Below are 22,120 nucleotides of genomic sequence, written 5' to 3' on the forward strand. Positions count from 1 at the left end.
CACGCCAAACCTTCTTTTTTCCGTTTGATTGGGTCAGTTGGGATCCGTCATCAGCTACTTGGATGTGATTTCGATGAGCTTTTGATGGGAAAGTAGCTGGTAGTTTTATTTTATTGCGCGTCCTCCTTGCGTGTCCTAGCAGGGGCCCCATGCAGGTGCTAATCCTCCGAGACACTGCGAGTTGGCGAACTGGCAAACAAGGAGAACTCGAGGATTATTAACCGTGGAAACGCAATTATAATTATTCAGAAAATCTGTGTGAACGAGTGAAAGTGGCCCCCGGTGGCACAGGTGTGAATGGAATTGGAATTTAAACCGGACGGTTGACGCGAAGACCTGAGCAAGCCGCAGAAGACCTGGTTTCGGAAATTATAATGTTTATCTCTTTTCCATCCTAATGAGGGAGTTCTCCGAGGAAAGGGCTTATGCGGAAATAATTTATTTTTCCTAATTAGTACAACTTTTTTTTCTCCGAATTATCTCTCCAAAGGTAAGGAGTGACTTATTCAAAATAATTAAAATCTATGAATATCTTGGAGTAACATAACTATGCATGCTACAGCTAAAGGTGTGTGATCGACATTAACACATCGAATCCGTTCGGTATGTGATTGCTTTATACGCCACCGAACCACAACACGTGCCAACCGCCCGAAAGGGCACCCTGTTGATGGTTTGTTTGCTTGCTTGCCTTGTCCGTGTTCCCGACACGCTCAAACACGTTTCAACACGCCTGACGATGAGGCATCCACCGGTACGGAATGATCGATTCGAATGGATCTAACCCCCCAACAAAAAAACCCACCCAAAGGGTAGGGGATCTTCCGCTTCCGATCCAATGACGTTGGCTGGCGCAATCATCAGAAACTCACCCCCAATACCGTGCTCCCAAACAATAAACAAATAACGATGCCGATTCCTTTTTGTACGAAATTTGTAGCAAATTTTCGGAACCGACGTCAGTATCATCTCCGGCAGCTATCGCACTATCCTCCCACCCCCATCAGTCCATCACTCACTGGCGTCTGTTTTTCGGAGATCTGCCGAAAATCCGCGTTGTCCTGCCCTTGATGAAGATGCCCAAGATCTCGCAAAAAAAAAACAAAACGCCCCAATCGTCCCTCCCATACTCCCCAATCCTTACTCCACCACACGCTCACAAGGCAGAGCAGGTGTTTTTTCGGGCGTTCTTGACTTGTTCCAGCGCTTGTTTTTATCACTGTTATTATTTATTTTGTGAGAACCGTGCGCTGGCGCAGTTTCCCACGCTCTGGAAAGATTTTTTGTGCTCCCCGTCTTCAACCGCTCCCCATCTCCATCGCATCTTTATTTTTGTGCTCCTTTTTTTCAGTTTGGCTTTACTCCTTTGCGTTACTTCTCGCCTTTTTCTTAAAGGCCGCGGAAGATATGCAACAAAACAGAAAAGTTTGCAGAAAATAGCAACTACTAAATAAAGCCTTCCCTCGTCCCGGTGCCCTGTTTTGGGGCCGGGCTCCGAATAGCGAAAGCGAGTGGGAAAATGCAGCAAGATGCACCTGGCGTTTGGCCAATTTGGACACGGCACGAGATGCTTTTTTTGCGCAGGGCAAGAGATGGGTCCTGGTGCTCTGGGTTGGGGTTTGCTGCCGATCCGGCGAGCGATGCTCATTAGCTAACCCTTGGAGAATGAGTGAGTGCAGGGGCTACTTTGAGCTAAAACAAGCGCAGGAGGTAATTGTATGTAAAGAAGGTACTTTGATTGGATTGGAGCAGGAGAGATCGATTGGAGCTGCTTTTGCCGGTGAGGTGTTCTATTGAAGCGCTGAAGATCGCTCTTCTTGTATTTGTTCTGCCACCTTCATTAATCGGTTTGACTTGGATTTTGGCTGTATAAACAGAAGATCTTATCGATGGTTCAATATTAATTGGCATCTTCAAGACGGTGGCTTCAAGGGTTAGACATGCATAATATAAACGATTCGCCTGACGAGATTCGTACAAGCCATACCTTCGCTGGTCAAAGCGATAGTGACGCATCGGCAAAAATGGATGCAAATGCTCCCGTTTGCTGTTGCCTTTTTTTACAAGGATATTATGATCGAGCTGCGCCCAACGATTGACGACAGGTTTTCAGCGGACCGACCGTTACCCCGGTTAAAGCCAACAGGCCTGAAAAAGAAGATGAGAAGTGATAGCCAAATAACACCACGGAACTGGAAAGCGGGAGCAAAAAGGTAGCATCGTTGGACACACTTCGGCTTCATATTTGGGTGCAAATTGTTATTCTAACTTTTAATGAGAGTCCTTCTTCGACGTTGCCCCCTTGTTCGTGCCTTTAAATGCATGCAAATTTGTTGCTCCACTTAAGGAATTACATTTTTGTTTTGTTTTGGGTTGTCTTTAGCTCGTTCCTTTCATCCTTTGTCCTCGTCACTTGGATGGTTGGATGCCGTGAGAAATGTTTTAAAATGTGGTTTTTGCTGCTGCCCATCTTTAACACGTCGCTTTTATGTTTTGGAGACACGTTTTGAGGCAGGATGTGAGTGCGTGTGTGCTTTTTATGTGACGCCATTATCGACGCTACAAAGTTTCCTTCTGCAGTGAGTGTTGCTGTGCGGTTTATTTTGAGGATTCACAAAAAAACACTTCCAGCGGTTTGCCAGCGCCAAAGATGGGTGAGTAAAATGTTGAGGTACTTTACCAAGACACAAGCGACCCCCAGACCAACAGAGTCACAAATTACAACATTTCCATTGGTCCCTCCGAATGTCTAGCCGTATAATTAATACCTTCTTCTTAATTTCTAAACACTCCAATAAACCTCCGTCGTTGCCTCGCCGGTACACCGAAAGCGGACTACCTACGAAGCTAAAAACGCAGCAAGTGGTAACAAGAGGAACGGTCCCGAACCTGACACTTTCCGCCCTTATCGAACCTGTCAGAGGTTCGACTGGCAACGAGACAGACAAAGGGCACGGAATGGTAATTTATTTGTTAGGAAACAAGCCCCTGCAGGAGTGGAAAGCCTGCGGGAGAGAACTCACAATCGAAATGTGCAGCGTAGCGGTGTCAAGTGTATGAGGTGGGTCTGGTTTTCGTTTCTTACAAGACGCATCAGCAAGGATCGGATCCAATAGGTTTGGATGATTGGGAATTCCTTCGGTGCTTTTGTCTGCCTAGACAAGGGTCATCTCAATTCCCTTTTCTTCAAGCCTAACAAACTAGTTAGAATGATCGTGGACAGGATTAACAAATCAGGAGACTGAGAGCGAGACTCCAACTAGAAAGCCGAGGTCCTTCTGCGTTAACGCACATAAAGATTGTTTTTAACATTTTTTATTAGTTTATATGGGTAAGGGTAGTAAAGATAATGTTCCCGCTATTCTAAAAACGTACGATCAACTTTATATCTTCAGAGTCCTACATAAATCAACGAGTTGCAGGGGATTTTCAGATAGAAGACGACCGTAGTTCAAGTACTAGAGGACCTGTGGGCCTTGGAGTCGAACACTTCATATACTTGGAGCCATTTTTATTTCCTGCGTCCTGATCATTTGTTCTTCGATATTTGTTTCTAATATCCTAATGTTCTAATCCTTCAAATCCTTAAGTATAACAGTTATTGATTATCCTTTTTTTGGGGGAAAATACCACACCCTACCACACAGAGCCAATAGTTCAAGGATTGTTCTCCTTAAAAAACACTCTACAAACAACCACATTCCTGTCGGCTTATCTCAGTCGACTTGTTTGCCGTTGGTCCACGTTTTAAGTTTCACGCCAACAAGTGATCAGATAAGCACCCCGAGCCCATCTTCCTATATACCCTGTATCACATTTCGACAGCCTTCCCCGAAACATGCGACGACAATCGAGCGCTATCTTATCCTTAACGGCCGTTCCGTTTTCGTCATCCGTCCTGAGCACGGTGTATATGAAGTTCCAGAGATGCGTCATCGATCGTTGCGCATATTGCGCCAACAATTACGCATCGTGCTAACGCATCTCTCGTTGAGCTGTCTCAATCGTTAACCCGGGTTTGAAAAAACGGAAAAGGAGCATAAAGGAAAAAAAAAAGGATCCATTCCTAACCAGCGACACTAATTATGCGCATTTGCGAGCCGATTCCACCTCTTTTCTTTTGCTTCAAAATTTCTTTGCTTCCTTTAGCTTTCCTTAGAAGGGTGTGTGTGTGTGGGGTTCTTTTTTTCCTCCTGTGTGAATGATTTTAATTCTTTCGTACTTGCAACACATTGGCTACTTATCCGTAGCATGCAGCCTCACTCTCTCGCGCGTATTTAATCTTCTTTTCCTTGTCTGGGTACTTTTCTTTAAGTAAAGGCGAGTAGCTCCATTAGCCGCAAAAAGATAGAGGAAGCGGTCTAAAAAAGCCCCCGCCGTTCGTGAAAAGCAAATCCACGCCAAACCGACAAAAACAGCCACACGGAAGAAAGGATTGCTGCTTGGCGCTGGAGCGCGAAAGAGCAAGCAAAACAATATCCATTAAATCGTGCTACCGGGAACGTGTGGACGACTGTGCGTGAAAGAAGATGAAAGAGGTAGCGAGGAAAGAAGCCAGGCAGAGGCAGAGGCCCAAAGAAGAGGCAATAAAAAATCTCGCGTCACACATCGCAGTAGGCACAGCATATTCCACGCGTTAGAACGAGAGCGAACGATAGAACGAAACAAAAACTCGCGCTTGTGCCACTGAGTTTTTTTTACTGTCCTGCACCACCGTTTCACTCGCACACACACTGGCGCTTGGCAGCGTACTCACTCGCACACACACTCCCTTGCGCGGCCGGACAGCACATTATAGTTTTATTAAGCTAAATTGGCTCGAGCTCAACACGTGATACCGATGCGCTCGGCGTCGGCAACGCGCTGAAACGAGATAGCACCGAGAGCGGGAAGGCTTGATGCCAGCCATCTGTTAATACCGCGGCGAGCACGTTGCTGTGTGTTTCCCTTTTCAATCCTCTTTATTCATCACTCTCCTCTGCGCTTTTCTCTCCCCAGCCTCCGCCTTTCCTCACGACCGGAGACATGTTAAAAGCCTGTGCAGCACGGGCCCAACTGGCTGCTGCTTGCCCCAGCCACAGTTCAAACTCGTGGGAAAATGTCTTCCGAGCGCAAAGTTTCCCACGAACGCGTTCTCCGCATATATTGATGCGGTTTGTTTTTTTTTCTTCTTCTCTTCTCCGTTTCTGTTTTGGGCCCCGCACACTAATGGAAGCAGGGGCATACGGTACGGTAAGGAGGAACGAAGCCGAGCGGAAGAAGCTGGGGTGGTGGAGAAGCAATAACACGACGCGAAACACGAGACCCAGCCTGTGCACCCGTGCTGAGCCTGAGTGAGTGAAAGAAAAGCCGAATGATTTTATTATGAATAGGCTGCGCGTACCACTTTTGCGCCCTTTTTCCACCCTTCCCGGGGCCGTTCCATCTGTTCCCTTCCCCTCCCTGTGTCTACACGACATTCATACATACTCGTGCATGCTTGAACTTAATAATTATTTTATGTTTTGATATTTAAAACCAACTGACAATTCCAGCACGCTTGCGCACTCTGGCGCGCGCGAGCGAGAGAGAAGCCGCGTGAAAGAGCGAGCGAGCGAATGTGATCGTCGTATTCAAAGTTGCTTTCAGAGTCTTCGTCTGTTTCGCACGTTCCAAAGCCCGCTCGCCGGACCCGGTTTTCCTCACCCCCTCCTTTACCTTCACCCATTCCCCCTTCCAACCTCTTCCATTCTTTCTCCCTAACAAGCAGCACAGTATTGATCGTGAGGAGCGGCGGGTTGGTGGCAGCAACATTAACGATACGAAAAGCGTGTTTGGCATGCTTCAATCGGTCACCACCTTACCCGCTTTTATTGGGGGTTCTTCTTGGTGGGTGTGCTTAAGCGCGCGGAGAAGAGCGCGGCGGGAGTGCGCTGTTTTCGAATCCGGTCGCCGTTGGACGTCCCAGCTCCCCGTGAAGCGGATGGCACGAGCTCCGACGGCACGAGGCAATTGACTTCGCTTTATGCTGCCGATGATGCTCGTTGACCTATGTATGGGGTGGGTGAGGTGGGATAATGGGAGAGAGAGACACTGTGGACTGGTTGGTTTTGTTGTACGATGCATGTGGGTGGATGGGTGAGATTGACCATCCTCTCCTCCCGGGCTTCCTTCTTTCCTCGCCGTTCCTCCCACCAAGGCTTGTTTGGTCGAGTCGGGACAGGGGTTGTTTCATACGTTTTTTACTCTTTTCGAACTGTCCAGACTGATGGGGAGGATTGTTTAGACGAATTCATGTGCTGACCCAGCGTTGCTTGTCTTGGGCGAAATCGTTATCGGTAGTTATATCTCGTGAGGGAGTTTTGTTGCCAGGTAGGTGTTGAAATTCGATCAAGTGCCAAACGCAGTTTTGCTCCTTCGTAGGATGATCGAGCTGTTCTATGCAGTAATCATTTTTGGATAAAGCCATTCTGGCGTGGTCAGTGTCTTCGAAACAGTCAAAGAAGCCAGCAATGGTTGGCCGAGACGAGTTCTTATGAGGAAGCGATGCTCAAATAGAAGACATTTTCGGGCCCAAAACTGCACAATTTCCCTGAGCCATCGAATCTTTCGTCCGAAAGCAGGAATATCATGTAAGCTGTGCCTCTAATAGCTGCGTGCCTTCAGGCTTGGTGAGCTCTATGAATCCGTTCCGAATAGGCAGCAATCTCACAAAATCAAACACTATGCAAGTCGCTTTCGTTCCTTCCTTTACTGCATTGTTTTATTATTTAACTGTATCACAGCTGGACGGTCAGTTCAGCCTTTGTATAACTAACGGCTCCATTCAACCAGATAGGCGACCGCATCCGATGAATGATCGCGTTCTCCACAAACCACTACTTCAAACTGCTTAAAGGCACATCTCGTATCAATTTTAAGATAATAAATAAATGTAACTTCCGCTCGCAAAAGCAGGAACCACACCGCAAACCAGCGCTCCATTAGCCAGTTCGAAGCTCGATACTTACATCCGTGTGCCATTTGCTTATCAACACCATAAGCTTATCTCAAGGATAGTCGGACTTCGGTCGACATGATTAATGCGTGCCATTTATTGTGCTTATATGGTATGTCGAGTTATTTTTAGGAAATGGCGCAACACATTCATTTGTGGCCTCCTCCTTTATTTTCCCGTTTATATTTCACTCTTACTGGCAAATATGTTTTGGTATTACTTTTGGAAAAGGCAATTCAAAGAGAGACGTCTCAAATCGCACACGTGAATGGCTTCGTTAAACATAATTCAGACTCATCTGTATAAGGAAAGGGTCTCTTTCGTATTGTTTTTATTAATAAATCACAAAACGGTTATATCGATCGCTTTCAAGCGCATTATTAGTGTAATCATTCTTATCAAAGTAAATAGTTCAACACATCAACGGATTTCATCCTGCATTTCCCTACCCAATCTTTGGGATTTCTTGTACTTTTAGGTGAAAGTATGGCAAAAATAATAGTAAACAAAATGTATGGTAAATTACATATTTTAAGCGTAATAATAACAACAAAGAGAAAGAGAGAGAGAGAGAGAGAGAGAGAGAGAGAGAGAGAGAAAGTAAAAAAAACTATTAAGCTAATCTAATATTCTGAAGCGATGAAAATAGTGAAAACAAATGAAATCCAACAAACTTTCCCACCCATCGCGCTACGACTTGGTAGAATAAAAGTACTTCTCTTCGATCATCTTCTGATACGCCAACGTATTACAGTCGTAGTCCGTGTAGAACTCTACCTCCGGTTTAACCACGCCATCCGATTGCGTTCGGTTTGTAGACACAATCCGCACGTAAAAGGGCCGCGCCAACACCTCTAGCATTCGTCGACCAATATCATCCAGACGGAGGCGTGGATTCGGCCGAAGTCCAAACAGTCGCACCTCTACATTACGCAGCGGAATCGAACGCACTCCGAGCGGACACTTGCGCAGCTCACTGATCGGCACATTGTCCCGGTTCAGGTAGTCCACGTACAGGACACTCACCTCATCGGTATCCTCGTAAACCGCTTCAATAATGGCCCGATAATACAGACCATCGGCACGGTACGGCGCGAGACAGGCTGACCCGATTTCAACCAGGCTTGCCTGCCAACGGTACAACGCTTCCTGCGAGCTGGCGATGCTCTGCACCCTCTCCGACATGCGTGCGAACCGTTGCGTGTGTCCCTCAAGATGCGGGAAGACATGCAGCGTAAGACCGCTGCTGAAGTTGGTAAAATCGCCGAAGAATCCCCGGGTTTGGTTCAAGTTAATTGGAGACACGAAGAGCCCACCATGCATTGATCCACCGGTGGCACAGCTCGGGACGAAATTTCGCTCACTGTCCTGTTCCTCGGACAGCCGCGTGGATGTTTCAAGCTCGCATGAAACGAAGGACGCCGGCGAAGGAAGCGAACAGTCACTTTGTCCGTTTGGCTGCTTCTGCTGCTGTGGCTGCTGGTCGTCGTCGTTGTCGACATCGTTATCGTCATGCAGATGGATGAGCTGGGTACGGTTAAGGCAGCCGCTGTCAACCCCCGTGTCGTCGGGTATCTCGTTTGGATCTTCAAAATCTTTCGAAATGTTGGCACGGTCGATCTTTATGCTCGATTCAATATCCCGCATAAACTGCATCAGGTCTCGCTCTTCCGGTGTGCAGAACGGTAGCAAACGGCTCGGTCCCGACTCGGCAGTCGTCATGGGATATACGATCGGTTCGTAGAACCGGGAGGTTGGACGCACCGCATTGCGACTGTCGTATTGTTCACCTTCTTCTACGCGAACCTCAAATATCCCCAGTTCCAGCAGGGCTGCGTTCACGTCGATAGAATCCTTGAGCCGAAACAATTTGCAAGGAATGGGCAGAGGAATGGGTGACTCCTGCTGGGAGCCCGCCGACCAGATCAATGTATCGACGCGCACAGTACACGGCTGCTGTACGCACAGTCCGTGGAAAGCCATCAGTGCGTTTTCGGGCCATGAGGACTTCCCCTGTGTTTGCTTCGGAGTTATTCCGCTCAGCCGAAAGCGATTCGTTTGGACAGGCACACGTCCGCAGATGATGTCCTTGCGCAAATCTTCTCCCCGACACGTTTCCTCGTTACCGTAGTCCACGAACAACACCCGATACTTGTTTCCTTTGTGGACGGACACGATTGAGGCTCGGTAGAACATCTCATCCAGGTGATACTTTGCGAGACACGGTTCTCCGGGCTGGAAAACGGCCGGTTGCTGTGGCCCATCAGCGTCCTGCACACGTTCGCTGATCTTATCGCGAATAAGGTTCAGCACCGGCTCCTTACACAAATCGTAAAGAAACACCGTCCCATCGTTCCCGATGTGCGTAGGCATGCCCACGAACACTGTCTTCTCGATCGGGTCCCCGGCGGGCCAGTCAGTAATTGTCTCAACCTTTTGCCTAGCCAGCGAAAGGACGGATGCGCAAGCATCGTCTATTTCGACTCTTACCGTTTCCGTGTGGACGTCTTTTGATGTTAGCACAACTTTCGCCGTTTGGATGCCGTCCTCCCGTGCTCCGAATCCTTCCGCTTCGGTGGAGTCGGCGGCGATTGTACGAAAAAACTGCTGCAACTTTTCGTACTCGCACAACGTCATCTTTTCCACCGCTTCCTCGATCGATTGCAGCTCTTCCCGCGCACCATCCCCTTTGGTGGCAAATATACGAAACGTGCCGCTCAGGTGTGCCATACCGCGAACCGCGAGCAGCTGGTTGATGTTTCGATACTCGGTTTTCTGGGGCGCTAGTGCTTGACGCACCGACACACGCACACCCCACAGCACGACGGAGAGCGATTGTTTGGCGTTGGGCAGTTTATCATCCGTCGCTTTGGGACGTTTCACGTCGAGCGAGATGGCGTGCTTTTCGTATGCATGGATTATACCAATCAAAGCATCTACAACCACCCTGGTCCAGTGGTCGGAGCTTTTCACCGGTTCAAGGCAGGCCAGCTTGCAGCGGACGGCTCCGGGTTGGAGTTGCGCAATGCGTGGAACCATCCGTGCCACGTTGGTGCGATGCACCTGCACCGTGAGCGCGCTGTCGATGAGGAATGCTTCGTACAGCTCGCCATCCTCCAGCACGTTCATAATCCGGGCACGATACCACTCGATCGAACCGCCGTCAGACGGCGAGGTAAACACGAGGCACATATCACCGGTGTGCCAGCCAACCGTAGGACCCTCCGTTTCGCCAGCCTCACCATCGAGTGCTTCGTCCATGTGCTGCTGAATCGCCTGGTGCAACCCATCCAGATCGGCTTTTCGCGAACTCAAACGCACATAGACCTCGTCGGGTGTGACCACTCGCAGTACATCGACCGGCACACGCGGATCGATCACCTTGTTGGCCAAAACAGACACACTGCCGCTCGTTATCGAACTGTCTCCGACCTGCGCCTTGTGCGCAAGATCAGCGATTTCCGCCTCCTTTCCCGAGTTGCACTCGGCATGTCCCTGGTTAACGAGCATTTTGTTGATGCACGTGTCCACATCCGATTTGTTGCGCAGATACAGCAGCACGCTATAGACGCCGGACTCCTTCCATAGCGAATCCACCTTCACAGCGAATGGAAGCGTTTTGCTCTTCATAAGCATATTAAACTCCTCGTTTGCTTCCGCGGACCAGGACGAAAAGCCGACCGCGCCACCGCCTCCAACGCTCTTCGGGTGAATGTGCTCCAAACGGCAGCAAACGGCGAGCGGAAACTCTCGCATCGGCCCGCTTCCAGGAGGAAACAGGTACATATCTTCACACCGAACTATCATGCTTTCACCCGTATCGAGTGCAAAAATCTCGCATATCCCGGGCACAAATTTTACCACGCGACCCCGCAAACAAACTCGACTGTGATCCTGCGCGGCCAGCGAAAACCCACACACCAACCCTACGTAGGGATGGAACACCTTGTACACGTTCGCCTGCTGGCACAGCGCATCCACTTCTTCCTGCATTTTATCGAAGCGGTTCTTTTTCCACTCCAGCGGCATGATGTACAAGCAATCGGGGGACTGCGAATGGGTGATGTGAACGTCCAACAGATCGTACTCCTTCAGCTCCGGTGCGGCAGGAATGGTACAGCGTTTCTTGGCCGCTTCAGTAGCATTCATTAGCCAGGCATTTAGCAGCTGGAGACGATTGGAAGCGGCCGGGCTTAGATCGCCCGGGTGGCCCTCGAGACACTGCTGCAAATATATCAGCGTTTTGCGCAGCGACATCGGAGGATAGTAGCCTTCCCAGTACGTTACATCCATCGTATCGTTTGCTGCTGCATCAACTGCCGATGCGCTGCTACTGCTGCTGAGCAGTGGTGGAAGGAAAAAGTCCACTATGAAGCAGTCGGGCGAGCTGCTATCCAGCTCGTACATAAGCATGCTACGATTGCCCACAAAGTCCGTCATTAGCTGGTGGCATTCCGATGGCCAGCGAATTTCGCCATCGTCCGTGTCGCTTTCCGGTGAGACGACACTGTACAGCGAGCACTTGATCGCTTTACTCTCGATATTGGCCAGTTCGTCCGTTATCGGACGTATTTGTTCGTGCATAACCGTATCTTTGCCACCGAAATCGATGTACTGCACCCTGTACGTGGTAAACTGTTCCATCGCTGTTTCGGAACCGTTCAAAACCTGCAGCACCCGAGCCCTGTACCAACTGTCCGACTTTTCGGGCTGTACGAGATAAAGCCGACCAGTCTCTACCTCCAGGCGACTCTTTCCAGCTATCAATACCGCTTCGTATTCCTCAGCCTCGGTCTGGCACAGCTCGATAAGCGCCGCCGTCACCGCACCATGCAATGCGTCCTGGACGTAAAGTTCGAGCGGATTTACGATACACGTAATGGTGACCGTGCTGAAATGCCGCTTCAAATCCTCCTTCCTTGCTGCGTCAAGAGTCATGTGCGACCCGTGCGTTTTTGAGCCCGATTTTGGCGATTTTTTCGTGCGTCGTGGCGTATCACGACTTATGCTGCTAACCTTGCCGGTATCGAAAAGCTTACGAGTTTCTCGTCTCCCGAGCGGTTCGTGATGATGGTGCCGTCCGGACGCCACCGTACAGTCGCGTGAAGTTGTCGGTGTCGGTGCAGCAGACCGAGTTTCCTCTTCCTTAACCGATGTAGCTACATCAGAATCATTCTTTTGTTTCTTCCTAGAGGCGGTGAATGGCACGAGTTGTGGTCGATGGTGCGGAAGCGTCAGTCGGTAGCTTGTGCTGATGTTTTTCAAAAACTTCTCGCTCTCTGCGTGAAAGCTCGTTAACGAGACGAAACTGTTATTCATTGGCAGTTTCAGTGGTTCCGTTTCTAGAAAGCGTTTCACTTCTCCGCTAAACTTCATCCACGATTTATCGTCCGATGCAGGAGATTCGCGTTTGAATTGCTTCGCACGCGTGTGCAATTTCTTCAGCCGTTCTTTGACAGCGGCCAAATGCTGCTGCTGGTGCTCAGTGTGCTGTCGTTGCTCGAGGTATGCTTTACGCACCTGTTGGAGAACGCGCTCTTCCTCTAACTGCAAAGCATTGTGAAGAGTTAGAAAATGTGCAGTGATTTTCTGAATCACCTGATCGATGTTGTCCGGACATGATTGGGAACGTTTTTGAAAAGCGAAACTACTTCTTTCATGCGCATCAAACGCGCGTTCGAGCAAGTTTTTCAGCTGCTTCGGTGCCTTCAAGTCGCTGGCCGACACTGGCTCCATGCAAAAATCTTCGGGCATTTCGTTCACAAGCGGTGCACTCTTAGCGTCCTGTGCTTTCTGATCCTTGTCCAAACAGTACATCTCGATATTTTCCAGCTCCTGTTGCATCCGAGCTATTCGGCCCAGCATATAGAAGCTGGGATGCAGTGCCATCAGTACATTGCCGTAGTCATTCCGCACAGATACTTGCTTCTTGCAGCGATCACACTGGATGCTATCGCTTTGGGCATGTTCACTAACACACGGACCGCACAAAATATGCTGGCAGGACAATAGCAACGGTAACCTATCTTTCCGTGCATCGCTATAGCTGGCAAATGGAAGTGAGCATCGATCGCAGCACGGTTCCGGCAGCCAAGTTAACGGACGATCGGTGCGCATCAGGTTCTCGATGCTTATGCGCGTCATCGTGCTGAAACCGGCATCAGTAAACATACGCTAAAGCAACGCCAACAATTCCAAAATATCGTGCTACATTTTCTTAAATTTACCTGACCAAGCCTGTTTGGAAAACCTGTGGAAACACGGTGTCGATCACTCTATTGTCTGCAATATGTTCTTCTTTGTATCTTTCTTTTCAGCTACGCTGCTGGCTTCGTCCAACAACAACCCAACCCAACAACAGATATTATTCGGGCATATTTTAGCAAACTAATTGAAGCGAATGCAACTTTTGCTGAAAACACATGCCACGGCTTCACCATTCGCAACGACTTGCATTGGTCTTCTCTGTGCCCCTGTGCACCAATTCCCTTGAATGTTTCCTATTGTTTCGCGGCTTTCATTCCGATTCGCGAAACGCAGTAACCGCACATGTCAAACTGATTGTGTTTACAACGAGCTAGTTGAATTCTCATTCGCTATCGATCGTGCGCAATTGTTTACCAATTAAAGGCTTTTTGCCTAAGCACTTATCGCATATGATTATGTTATAATTGCATTTTACGAAAATAACGCATTTTAAACAACGTTTTGCAAATTGTTATTAACATAAACGGGCACAAAACGTCACCGAAAATATTCCACCGGCAACTGCTGTCAAACCGTGACCGTGTGTGTTAGTTTTGTTTTTCTTTTCTGCTTTGTGGTGTGGTTTTGCTTTCGCTAGGGAAACGCTCGTGGATTCGTTCTGGACGGCAAAACGCAGTGAAATATGGAGATTAGCAAAACGATTGGAATTGCAGCCGGTGTCGCAGGCACACTGTTTCTCGGCTATTGCATATACTTCGACCACAAGCGCAGGAAGGATCCGGATTTCAAGAAAAAATTGCGCGAAAGTAAGTGCAGCGAGCGAGGCTGCCATGATGTGGTGTAACAAACCGCTCGCGGTCGCCATCGTCTGCGATGTTTGCTCGATTTCTCTTTTGCCGATGTAACCGCGCCGCTCGATAGTGTACTGCAGTGCAATTTGTTGGCCCGTCCCGCTCGCTAGCCCTCAGTAATGGCTAATTGCATATCTTTTCTCCCGCAGGACGAAAGGCCAAAAAGGCAGCAGCATCGGCAGGGCCAAGGACAACAATCCCTAACCTGACAGATCACGAAGAAGTGCAGAGGTAGGTGATCGAGGGGGCCGTTCTGCCAAGCGAAAAAGCCCGCGAGGGCGCAAAGGATAGCTGAGTGTATTGATTTTCCGCGAATCTTCCATCTCGTGTGCGCGTGTGTTGTCATCTGGATGCTTGGCTGTGCGTTTTCCAACCCCTGTCTCTGCCCCTCTGTTCATGGAATGATTAGAACTGGCGACGTTTATGTAATCGGTTTGTCGATCCAGGGGTCCCGAATGACAACACACGCACGCCCTGTGGAAGCACATGGTGGAACATGCTTTCGCGTAAAAGTGCTGGAAAATGTTTCCGCCAGCTCTGATTTAACAATTGATAACGGTACCACAATTACCTTTCCCCATATAGATTCTTCCTGCAAGAGATCCAAACCGGCGAATCACTCATTGCGGCCGGTGATATCGAGAATGGCGTGGAACATTTGGCTAACGCAATTATCGTTTGTGGCCAGCCAACGCAACTGCTACAGGTAGGATTTGTACTGAACGATTGCGAACGAACGAACCGGGTTGTAAATGTTTTGAATGTTTGTTCCTGTAGGTCCTCCAGCAAACGCTGCCAGCCCAGGTATTCGCACTGCTTATCACACGCATGCGACAGTATGGCAATCAGGCCAGCGAGAACGAGCGGTCCAAGCTCCAGGACATGAACGATGATCTGGAGTAAGGAAAGGTCCCGCCCATCACCACCGGGCCAGTCTAGTAAATGGGCTCTGGTAGTAGTTAAGATCGTCAAAAAAGAGGAAAGAAGCGAGAATGGGCCACCGAGCACGATGCAACACCAAGAGCCCGGTTTTCCCCCCTCAATACATTAAACTGCCTAACCGGGATTAAAGCGGACGCAATATCATCGCCGTAAACTAATCGGATACTTGTTATGCATTTGCTAATTGTCATCACTATCATCATCATCCTCATGACCTCGGACTGGAGGTCGCTCGCCTTGGAAACAAAACCTCCACGGACCGGGCAGACAGGCAGGATGGGCACGGTAAGGGTCTCGCTCTCGCTTCCCTCACGCTTTTTTGTGTTTGCTGCTCGATTCGCCTTTTCGTGCTGGCGTATATTCGACACCCTAATCGTAGTAGAACAAAATCAGTTATGTTTAGTAATTAACGACCAAACCAAACAACAAAGAACACACATTAAAAGCAAAAGAACATCCTGCGCCTTGCGTCGTTTGAGCAGACGGAACGGAAGAAAGCACGTGGTTTTCCTTGTTTTCCGTCGTAACATCATCACATCAACCAGGTACGCGGCTCTTTTCTGTTTCATTTTAAACTCCACATCCATCCTTCACGGTACTGTCCACCAGTGCACTGCTTCTCTCGTTTCTAACGGAAAAGCATTTATCTAGGACAGTACAGCGCGCATTTTAAATTCGCAAACTTTTTAGCATCGATTTCGTCGTACGTGTGCTTCCTCCGATCACGATCGTTGAACATGGGAAAGGAATAATGTAATTGTTACGGTACGCACATTACCCATACACACGCTCGTTCAATGCATGCGAAAAAGGGCGATAATTGCAAGCTGCTAGTAGGTTCGAAAAACAGAAGACGTCGGAGCGCCGGAGGATGGCGACAGCGGATCGTCGTTAGAAGCAAACTACTAACCACACACAGCAGTAGTGCAGGTTGCAACGGCAACTTGTTGAAGCAGACAAAAACAAACCTATATGAGAGTAACTGATAGCTTTTCGGGAGACGAATAAAGGATATTCAGTGTTATTTCATGAAACACGTTAGCGTTGATATGGACGGTGTATGCCTTTCAAGTTTGTTCTCTTCTAAATCCGATGTTTGCTCTCCAGTGGGAACGCGAAAGCGCCAGAAAGCGTGTTAGCATCAACGGCCTACACCAGCATTAGCCGGAAAAGTAATGGGAACAGATGCGGAAAAATTTGAATAAGAACGAGGAGACGCACCGCCGGTCGGTCGGTTGACGCCCTATTTTTAACTCGGTGTTGATGTACATAAAATTCAAACGTGCGGTTGTATTCCAGACGAAAAATGGTCAGCATTTGAAGATTATAGCGTTTCCTTCATTTGCTCGTAGCATGCGCACGAAGAAACGAGATAAAAATCGTTAACCCTGACCAAACAGAACAGGTGGCATTGTTAGCGGAGGTGGGTGTGTGTTTTTGTATTTTTATCTGGATTCTAATTGTCCCTTTCGAATAAGGCGTTCAGAGCGATAGCCGAAGCAATCAAAATGTGGCCATACCCCGCCACATTATCTCTTGCTGCTCTACCACGTTCTATTGTAGCATGTGTGTTATCCCTTGTTGGTCCACCCGCTGATCGCTGCTCGTATAAGAATAGGCAACTTTATCAGATCGATGCGATTGAGTTGCTAGAGCGCTCATTCTTCGTGCTAATCCGCCCTGACACCCTTGTAGCACGGGAACTGTTCTCGAGACATACGCGGCCTGGGTCGCGCGCTGTTCAGTGTGCCGGGAAGCATCGTCGGATGCAGAGCGAAGCGCATCGACAATTCGCAATAGTGCAGCACCAGGAAGTGTGCGGAAACCAAAAATAGCCACGCGTCTAAACGTAAACTATCGATTCGTAATGCGATCGCGCCCATCGCGATTCTCGTGCCAAAAGTGTCAGAAGAACGAGTATATGCTGACCAACCGTCTCTAGTGCTGCTGTACTCATTGCGCTCCGTGTTATCGTATTTCTTTGTTTGAATTGCTCTGTCCTTTCATGCTGGTAGGAGACTCGTGCAAGATGCCTCCCATCGCGCAGCTGAGTGTAATTCTGTTCGTTGTCCTGATTTGCTGGAGCGTGCCGATTGGTCGGGCCGACACGGTTCCAATTTTCCCGGCCAAAAGTCTGTCCATAGCTGAAGGAGCGGGTTTTCTCGCTTTCTTAAATCCGAATGGTGAAACCGTGCTGAGGGAAGCTTCTGCAACGGATGGCCACTGGATACACTGTTCGGTGTCGGTTAACAATGTTCAGTACAGTTTGGACAGTGATCAGATTCATCGGATCGGCGATAAAACGACCGTTGAGCGGTATGATTCGGAGCGATGCGGCGTGCGGGTCAAAAACCTTCAGAAAGCTCTCGAAACGAAATGGACCATGTACGGTACTGATCAGACGGGTGCGGATAGTACGGGAGTGCTCGATGTAACCGTTACATGTAAGTAGCCACGATTTGCGTTTGCTTCCGCTGTATGTGTTTTCTTTTGCAATCTTCTCCCTCTTCATTTCAGCAATAAAATTTATCGACGAACTGAATGTAACCGTTAGTGGAGCCTCATCCACCGCGACTGTGAATTGCCCGGACAAGGACGGTTCCCGATACTGCCGCATTATCGATGCAGACCAAGTGGTGTCCGAATCCTGCACCAAAACGGTCGATCTTACTCAGCGGGTCAGCCACTTCTGGTGTCACACAATGTTCTGGGGTGCAATGACGGAGAGGATCACGAAGATCAATCTATTCGTTGCGGGTAAGAGGTTATGCAGTTGGCCGCTTGGACGCTTACTTACTAAGGTCCGCGTGACCTCGCCCTCGCTAATCGTTTTCTAATTGCAGAGAACGATCGTGACGTGAAGGCGAATGTGGAGGAAACGGAGGACCATATCGTGCTCACTTGCCAGTACCGGTCGACGGTTTCGCTGTGCCGCGCCTTATCGGAAGCAGATAATCGCCAGCTCATGCTGCTTGATGGTCATCTGTCTGGGCGTTACTCGGCGTACAATACAAAGTATCTTCTACGTTCCCTGTCGGGGAGGGATTAACTCCGTGTCCAAAGGCGACGTTTACACGCTATAATTGTTTTTCAATTTGCTTTTCCAGAATTTCGAATGGGATCTGTTCGTTGGAAATCAAGAAACCTCTTGCTCCGGCAGATGTTGGCGTATGGCGCATCTATCAGCAGCTAAACCCTACCGACTACACCGGGTGTGTGTTTGACGTGAAGGGAAGACGATTCTCCAAAGGGCGTTCGATTCGTACTCGTGGTTCCCCAGTGAAAAGTAGCCGAGTCGAGCTAACAGCAACCGATATCGAAATTTTCCACGATCCGCGATCCTCGAGCGCAACCGTAACGGAACTGTCCTGCGAGGCCCCGTACGCTATCGATTATTGTTACCTTTCCGGACCCACCGGCAGTGATCATACGCCCGAAAAATTCGATCGTCTCAAATCGCTCGGCATCTGTCGATTCAAGGTGACCAACATTACGAGCGGTGTATGGGCCTGCGGCATTAACGATCAAGATGGTGCGGAAGATCATCTCACGTACTACAACGTGAGCGTGTTCCAGCAACCGGGGCAAACCGTTACCAATCAGCTAACGGCCAGCACGGGCGATCGCGAACAACGGCTGCTCTGTCGCACGATTCTCGACCTTCCGATCGATATCTGCCGTTTTGTCGATCCATCCGGTGAGGTGCATGGAGTGTCGAATCAGATGAAACCGTCGGCTGAAGCTCGCTACCGTTACTACGGAAAAGGATTGCGCGAGGGCGAATGCGGACTGGAGATAGTGGAGCTACGGGACAAGGACTTTGGCCAGTGGAAGTGTTTGTTTAAGGTGCGCGGACGGGAGTACGAAATTTCGATGGAGGTTGTTGAAGAAGGTGAGGTAATGTGTGTTTTCGCTCATTGTTATCATACTCATCGTGTCGAGTTCAGTATTCTGCTGAATGTGTAACCCTCATGCATTCTCTCCCACCGCGAGTAGGTTGCTCACAAAATGGTTAACTTTTTTTTCTAATCCTTTTCATGCGCATAGCTATGAGTGTCGGTGCGATCATAGGGATCAGTATTGCAGCCACAATAGTGCTCGGCATCATCGGAATATTTGCCTACCGGAAGCTAAACCGACGCTACACCGGTCCGACCTATACCGTTTCTTCTAGTATGTCGAACGTATCGAACGGTTCGCATCGGTCTTGAGCAACAAGAAGGATATCGCGAAGAACGAGCATTTACTTGTGTGTGCGTGTGGTTTGTGTTGTGTTTAATTGTTCCTGTTTGAACCACAAATATAAGTATTACGTTTTGGCCGTATTTGTTACCCGAATTGTGAGCATTGAGCACTATCCACCGGAAACACTTGCCGCTGTTTTATTAGGAAAGGTTGGTATAATCTGCTGACCGAGCCGCCCCTAACAGTAGCAGGGTGCGTGCAAACTTTCCCTTGTGACGGCAGCACAGCAAACGGACACAGACAAGAAACACAGTCCCACAGACGAGATAAACCGTGTTCCGGAAGAACGTTTTCCGCCACAGCCAAGAGCGATAGTCGTCGTAGCGTTGGAATCGGTTCCGGTACGTGCTCTCCAGCTCGAAGTTACTGCGAGCCGGGAAAAGACTAAGATAGAAGTCCTCTAGCAGGGCTGTGATCAACTGGTTGTCCTCGGGCCGATCATCGCTTAGGTTATCGTTTATGCAGTTGAACTTCTTTGGTGTTTTGCGTAGCTCGTCGAGCGCGTCGACGACCTGCGTGATGTTGGAGGTGAGCATCTTGAAATTGCTGTAGATGCCAGTTTTGGCGCTCACGTGATACCGATAGCGGGATACCTTGCCGAAATTGGCTTTCATCATATCGGCAAGCTCGGTACAACCCACCACCATCGGTTTTGTTACTGTCGGCTGTAAGGCGATAAGAATCCATTAAGAAAATATTCTTGGCTGCTCAGTTTGCTCCTATTGTTACTCACAATTGTTGAATCCTCGTACCGCTCGTACACCAGTGTGGGATATACCTTCCGCTGTTCCTGCTGATGTTCCAGTGGAAGAAAATTGTTTTGCTGAAGGGAACAGTTGGTGACAACCTCCTCGAAGTACCGAACGGCCGACCAATCCAGCGGAAGATTGTACACCTTCGTCAGGAGAGTTCGAATTTCCCGATCCGACCATGTGCTGCAATGAAAGAAAAAAATGCTTAAGCACATACATTGCGACTCGAGATGAAGATCGTCCTACCCGGAGGCATCGGTGTCGAAGTCATCAAATATCTCGCCAACCGTTTTGTTTCGAGATTCGCTCATCAAGAAATGATAATAGCTAAATGCATACTGCATATCGTCTTTCGCCCGAAATCGATGCCGTTTGGTGACGAGAAACTCGTCTCGAAAGCGCTCCAGCATTCGTTCGATTATTTGCACGTCCAGAAGAAAGCCTACGTGGGCCAGCACTTTGCGATTGTGGAAGCCATAGACCCGATTCAACACACGGTTCGTATGGATCAGCGAGTTGGCGAAGATATCATTAACGGCGGAATTCCCACCCATCGACGGCAGACGCCCTTCCTGTGCATTGTTGCCGATCGTACGGTTTTGCTCCGCCTGACCTTGCCTTTCTGCAGTTCGCTGGTGACCACGACCCAGAAGACTACGGTGCTTCGCTTGTCGTTTCTTTAATTTCATCTTTTCTTTGTTGAACCGCTCGACGAGCTGTCGCGTCGAAGAGTTACCGTTGCTACTTTTCATGCGAAAAAAATCATAAATATCACGAATATTTTCCGACGCTCGTACACTGCCGGGCGAAACGCGGGGAAACATTTTTGGAACATCGATAAACATCTGCTCTCCCTCCTCTTCGACCGGTTCTACCGCATCTACTGGCGCGGAAACGTCTTCGTAGTCGTGCAACGGATGAAGCCGCTCACGTTCCGCCCTGTAGTCGGGATGATCACAGTCGCCACCGTCAAACTGGCAGTCCTCAACAAAGCAATCGTGATCGCAGGATCCATCACCCACGAACATCCACGGACAGTCTGGTGCACAGTCCGGAACAATCCAGGCAGTGAACACCTTTACGCCTTCGGCGAGCGTTTGCAAATCGTCTGGATGTAGCGGTGCCCCGAGAAAGATGTCATCGTTCAGATAAAGGAACCGCTGCGATAATCCCGGTATGCGGTGTATAAACGTTTCGATGCTGGCACTGGAAAATGTGGGTAGCGCTGTGTCCTCATCCGCAATGTCGGCATGCGGTACGATTTGGACACGTGGGTTTTCCAGATTCAGCCAGCACGGCACCTGTCCATTCGTTACTATGTACACATTCCTTATCCATGGCGCATATTTCTCCAGCGATCGCAGCGAGTATCGGAGCTCATGTTTATCATCATACCGAGCATTGTCTCGAGTCGAAGAATAGCGGGCGAGCTCGTCCAAAAACTGAGGATCACTTCCATTCACCCATGTATATACTACATCTATAACTTCATAGCTGTTTTGGCAAGCTGTTTTGGACGTATGCTGTACAAACCGGAAGCAAACAAGAAAATGAGTCGTCACTATCGCATTCTAGAACCCCAAACGAGCAACTACATACCGATACGAGTAGACTAAAAATAATATAGCATAAAGCTAAGAGAGCTAGAGCGGTAACTGCACAACAGCACCTGGACCGGAACTTGCCGCTCTTTAGACCGGAAGCGCAGGACCACCACCGGGTCAATCGTTTCATTCCACGTGATACTCTTCGGCACTCCATTCGGGGTGGATGTTACGGGCTCGATGCTGCACGGCACGGTCACTGTGGTTCATGGTGTCGGAAAAAAAACTTCGACACCGTTTTCTAACAGGGATCACTTTTTGTTTATGGAGAGAGCTAAAATGTAAACTTTTTTAGCCGCGAGAGCTACTAACAATCTACCAAACGGTACATCCGCTAGGAATAACAATAAAGGTAAACATCACAACAAACAGCTGTCATGGAGTTTTTTTTGCTGTTTTCTGCTGACTTCATTTGTTAAATCAGCACAAACGGTCTGCCGGCAAGTGTCCTGTTATCACTGTAAAAACTTTGTATGTGCGACCTAATAGAAGATTGGATATCGTTCTTATTTCTGCAAGATTACATTCTAACATTCTACATTA

At 48.8% G+C, this 22,120-nt stretch overlaps 4 protein-coding genes across 7 annotated transcripts; 2 read left to right on the forward strand and 2 right to left on the reverse strand.

Annotated features, from left to right (window-relative positions):
- Window positions 1-7,028: 7,028 nt before the first annotated feature.
- LOC118508393 lies at window positions 7,029-13,530 on the reverse strand. Of its 2 annotated transcripts, none has more exons than XM_036048145.1 (2): window positions 13,204-13,530; window positions 7,029-13,124 (listed from the first exon to the last, which is right to left on the reverse strand). In XM_036048145.1, the coding sequence occupies exon 2, from the start codon at window positions 13,118-13,120 to the stop codon at window positions 7,667-7,669; it is 5,454 nt and encodes a 1,817-aa protein (XP_035904038.1). In that variant the 5' UTR covers window positions 13,121-13,124; window positions 13,204-13,530; the 3' UTR covers window positions 7,029-7,666. The 2 variants fall into 2 exon arrangements, with proteins under 2 accessions (XP_035904038.1, XP_035904036.1); XM_036048143.1 differs by having other exon boundaries at window positions 7,029-13,150.
- Window positions 13,531-13,772: 242 nt separating this feature from the next.
- On the forward strand, window positions 13,773-16,024 carry LOC118508404 (mitochondrial import receptor subunit TOM20 homolog). Its single transcript, XM_036048165.1, has 4 exons — window positions 13,773-13,989; window positions 14,184-14,265; window positions 14,620-14,740; window positions 14,812-16,024. The coding sequence occupies exons 1-4, from the start codon at window positions 13,866-13,868 to the stop codon at window positions 14,935-14,937; spliced, it is 453 nt and encodes a 150-aa protein (XP_035904058.1). The 5' UTR covers window positions 13,773-13,865; the 3' UTR covers window positions 14,938-16,024.
- Window positions 16,025-16,379: 355 nt separating this feature from the next.
- Window positions 16,380-19,301, forward strand: LOC118508396. Of its 3 annotated transcripts, XM_036048149.1 has the most exons (6): window positions 16,456-16,825; window positions 16,992-17,420; window positions 17,494-17,733; window positions 17,820-17,991; window positions 18,084-18,868; window positions 19,024-19,301. In XM_036048149.1, exons 2-6 carry the CDS (start codon window positions 17,006-17,008, stop codon window positions 19,185-19,187), a joined length of 1,776 nt encoding a protein of 591 aa, XP_035904042.1. In that variant the 5' UTR covers window positions 16,456-16,825; window positions 16,992-17,005; the 3' UTR covers window positions 19,188-19,301. The 3 variants fall into 3 exon arrangements, with proteins under 3 accessions (XP_035904041.1, XP_035904043.1, XP_035904042.1); XM_036048148.1 differs by having other exon boundaries at window positions 16,380-17,420; XM_036048150.1 differs by having other exon boundaries at window positions 16,451-17,420; window positions 18,084-18,873; window positions 19,024-19,156.
- On the reverse strand, window positions 18,914-22,058 carry LOC118508395 (N-acetylglucosamine-1-phosphotransferase subunits alpha/beta). Its single transcript, XM_036048147.1, has 4 exons — window positions 21,573-22,058; window positions 20,220-21,496; window positions 19,955-20,156; window positions 18,914-19,886 (listed from the first exon to the last, which is right to left on the reverse strand). Exons 1-4 carry the CDS (start codon window positions 21,732-21,734, stop codon window positions 19,362-19,364), a joined length of 2,166 nt encoding a protein of 721 aa, XP_035904040.1. The 5' UTR covers window positions 21,735-22,058; the 3' UTR covers window positions 18,914-19,361.
- Window positions 22,059-22,120: the final 62 nt, after the last annotated feature.

The sequence above is a fragment of the Anopheles stephensi genome, chromosome 2 (assembly GCF_013141755.1).
Source record: "Anopheles stephensi strain Indian chromosome 2, UCI_ANSTEP_V1.0, whole genome shotgun sequence".
NCBI lineage: Eukaryota > Metazoa > Arthropoda > Insecta > Diptera > Culicidae > Anopheles > Anopheles stephensi.

Bases quoted from the DNA above. Each gene is read 5' to 3' on its own strand.
- LOC118508404 (XM_036048165.1), top strand. From the start codon at position 13,866: ATGGAGATTAGCAAAACGATTGGAATTGCAGCCGGTGTCGCAGGCACA. The intron at 13,990-14,183 runs GTAAGTGCAGCG...TTTCTCCCGCAG, and splicing joins CAAGAAAAAATTGCGCGAAA to GACGAAAGGCCAAAAAGGCA. The intron at 14,741-14,811 runs GTAGGATTTGTA...TTGTTCCTGTAG, and splicing joins AGCCAACGCAACTGCTACAG to GTCCTCCAGCAAACGCTGCC.
- LOC118508395 (XM_036048147.1), bottom strand. From the start codon at position 21,734: ATGGAGTGCCGAAGAGTATCACGTGGAATGAAACGATTGACCCGGTGG. The intron at 20,157-20,219 runs GTAGGACGATCT...CTTTCATTGCAG, and splicing joins TTCGACACCGATGCCTCCGG to CACATGGTCGGATCGGGAAA. The intron at 19,887-19,954 runs GTGAGTAACAAT...ATCGCCTTACAG, and splicing joins GGTACGAGGATTCAACAATT to CCGACAGTAACAAAACCGAT.
- LOC118508396 (XM_036048148.1), top strand. From the start codon at position 16,982: ATGCTGGTAGGAGACTCGTGCAAGATGCCTCCCATCGCGCAGCTGAGT. The intron at 17,421-17,493 runs GTAAGTAGCCAC...TCTTCATTTCAG, and splicing joins GCTCGATGTAACCGTTACAT to CAATAAAATTTATCGACGAA. The intron at 17,992-18,083 runs GTATCTTCTACG...TTGCTTTTCCAG, and splicing joins TACTCGGCGTACAATACAAA to AATTTCGAATGGGATCTGTT.
- LOC118508393 (XM_036048143.1), bottom strand. From the start codon at position 13,147: ATGTTTACTGATGCCGGTTTCAGCACGATGACGCGCATAAGCATCGAG.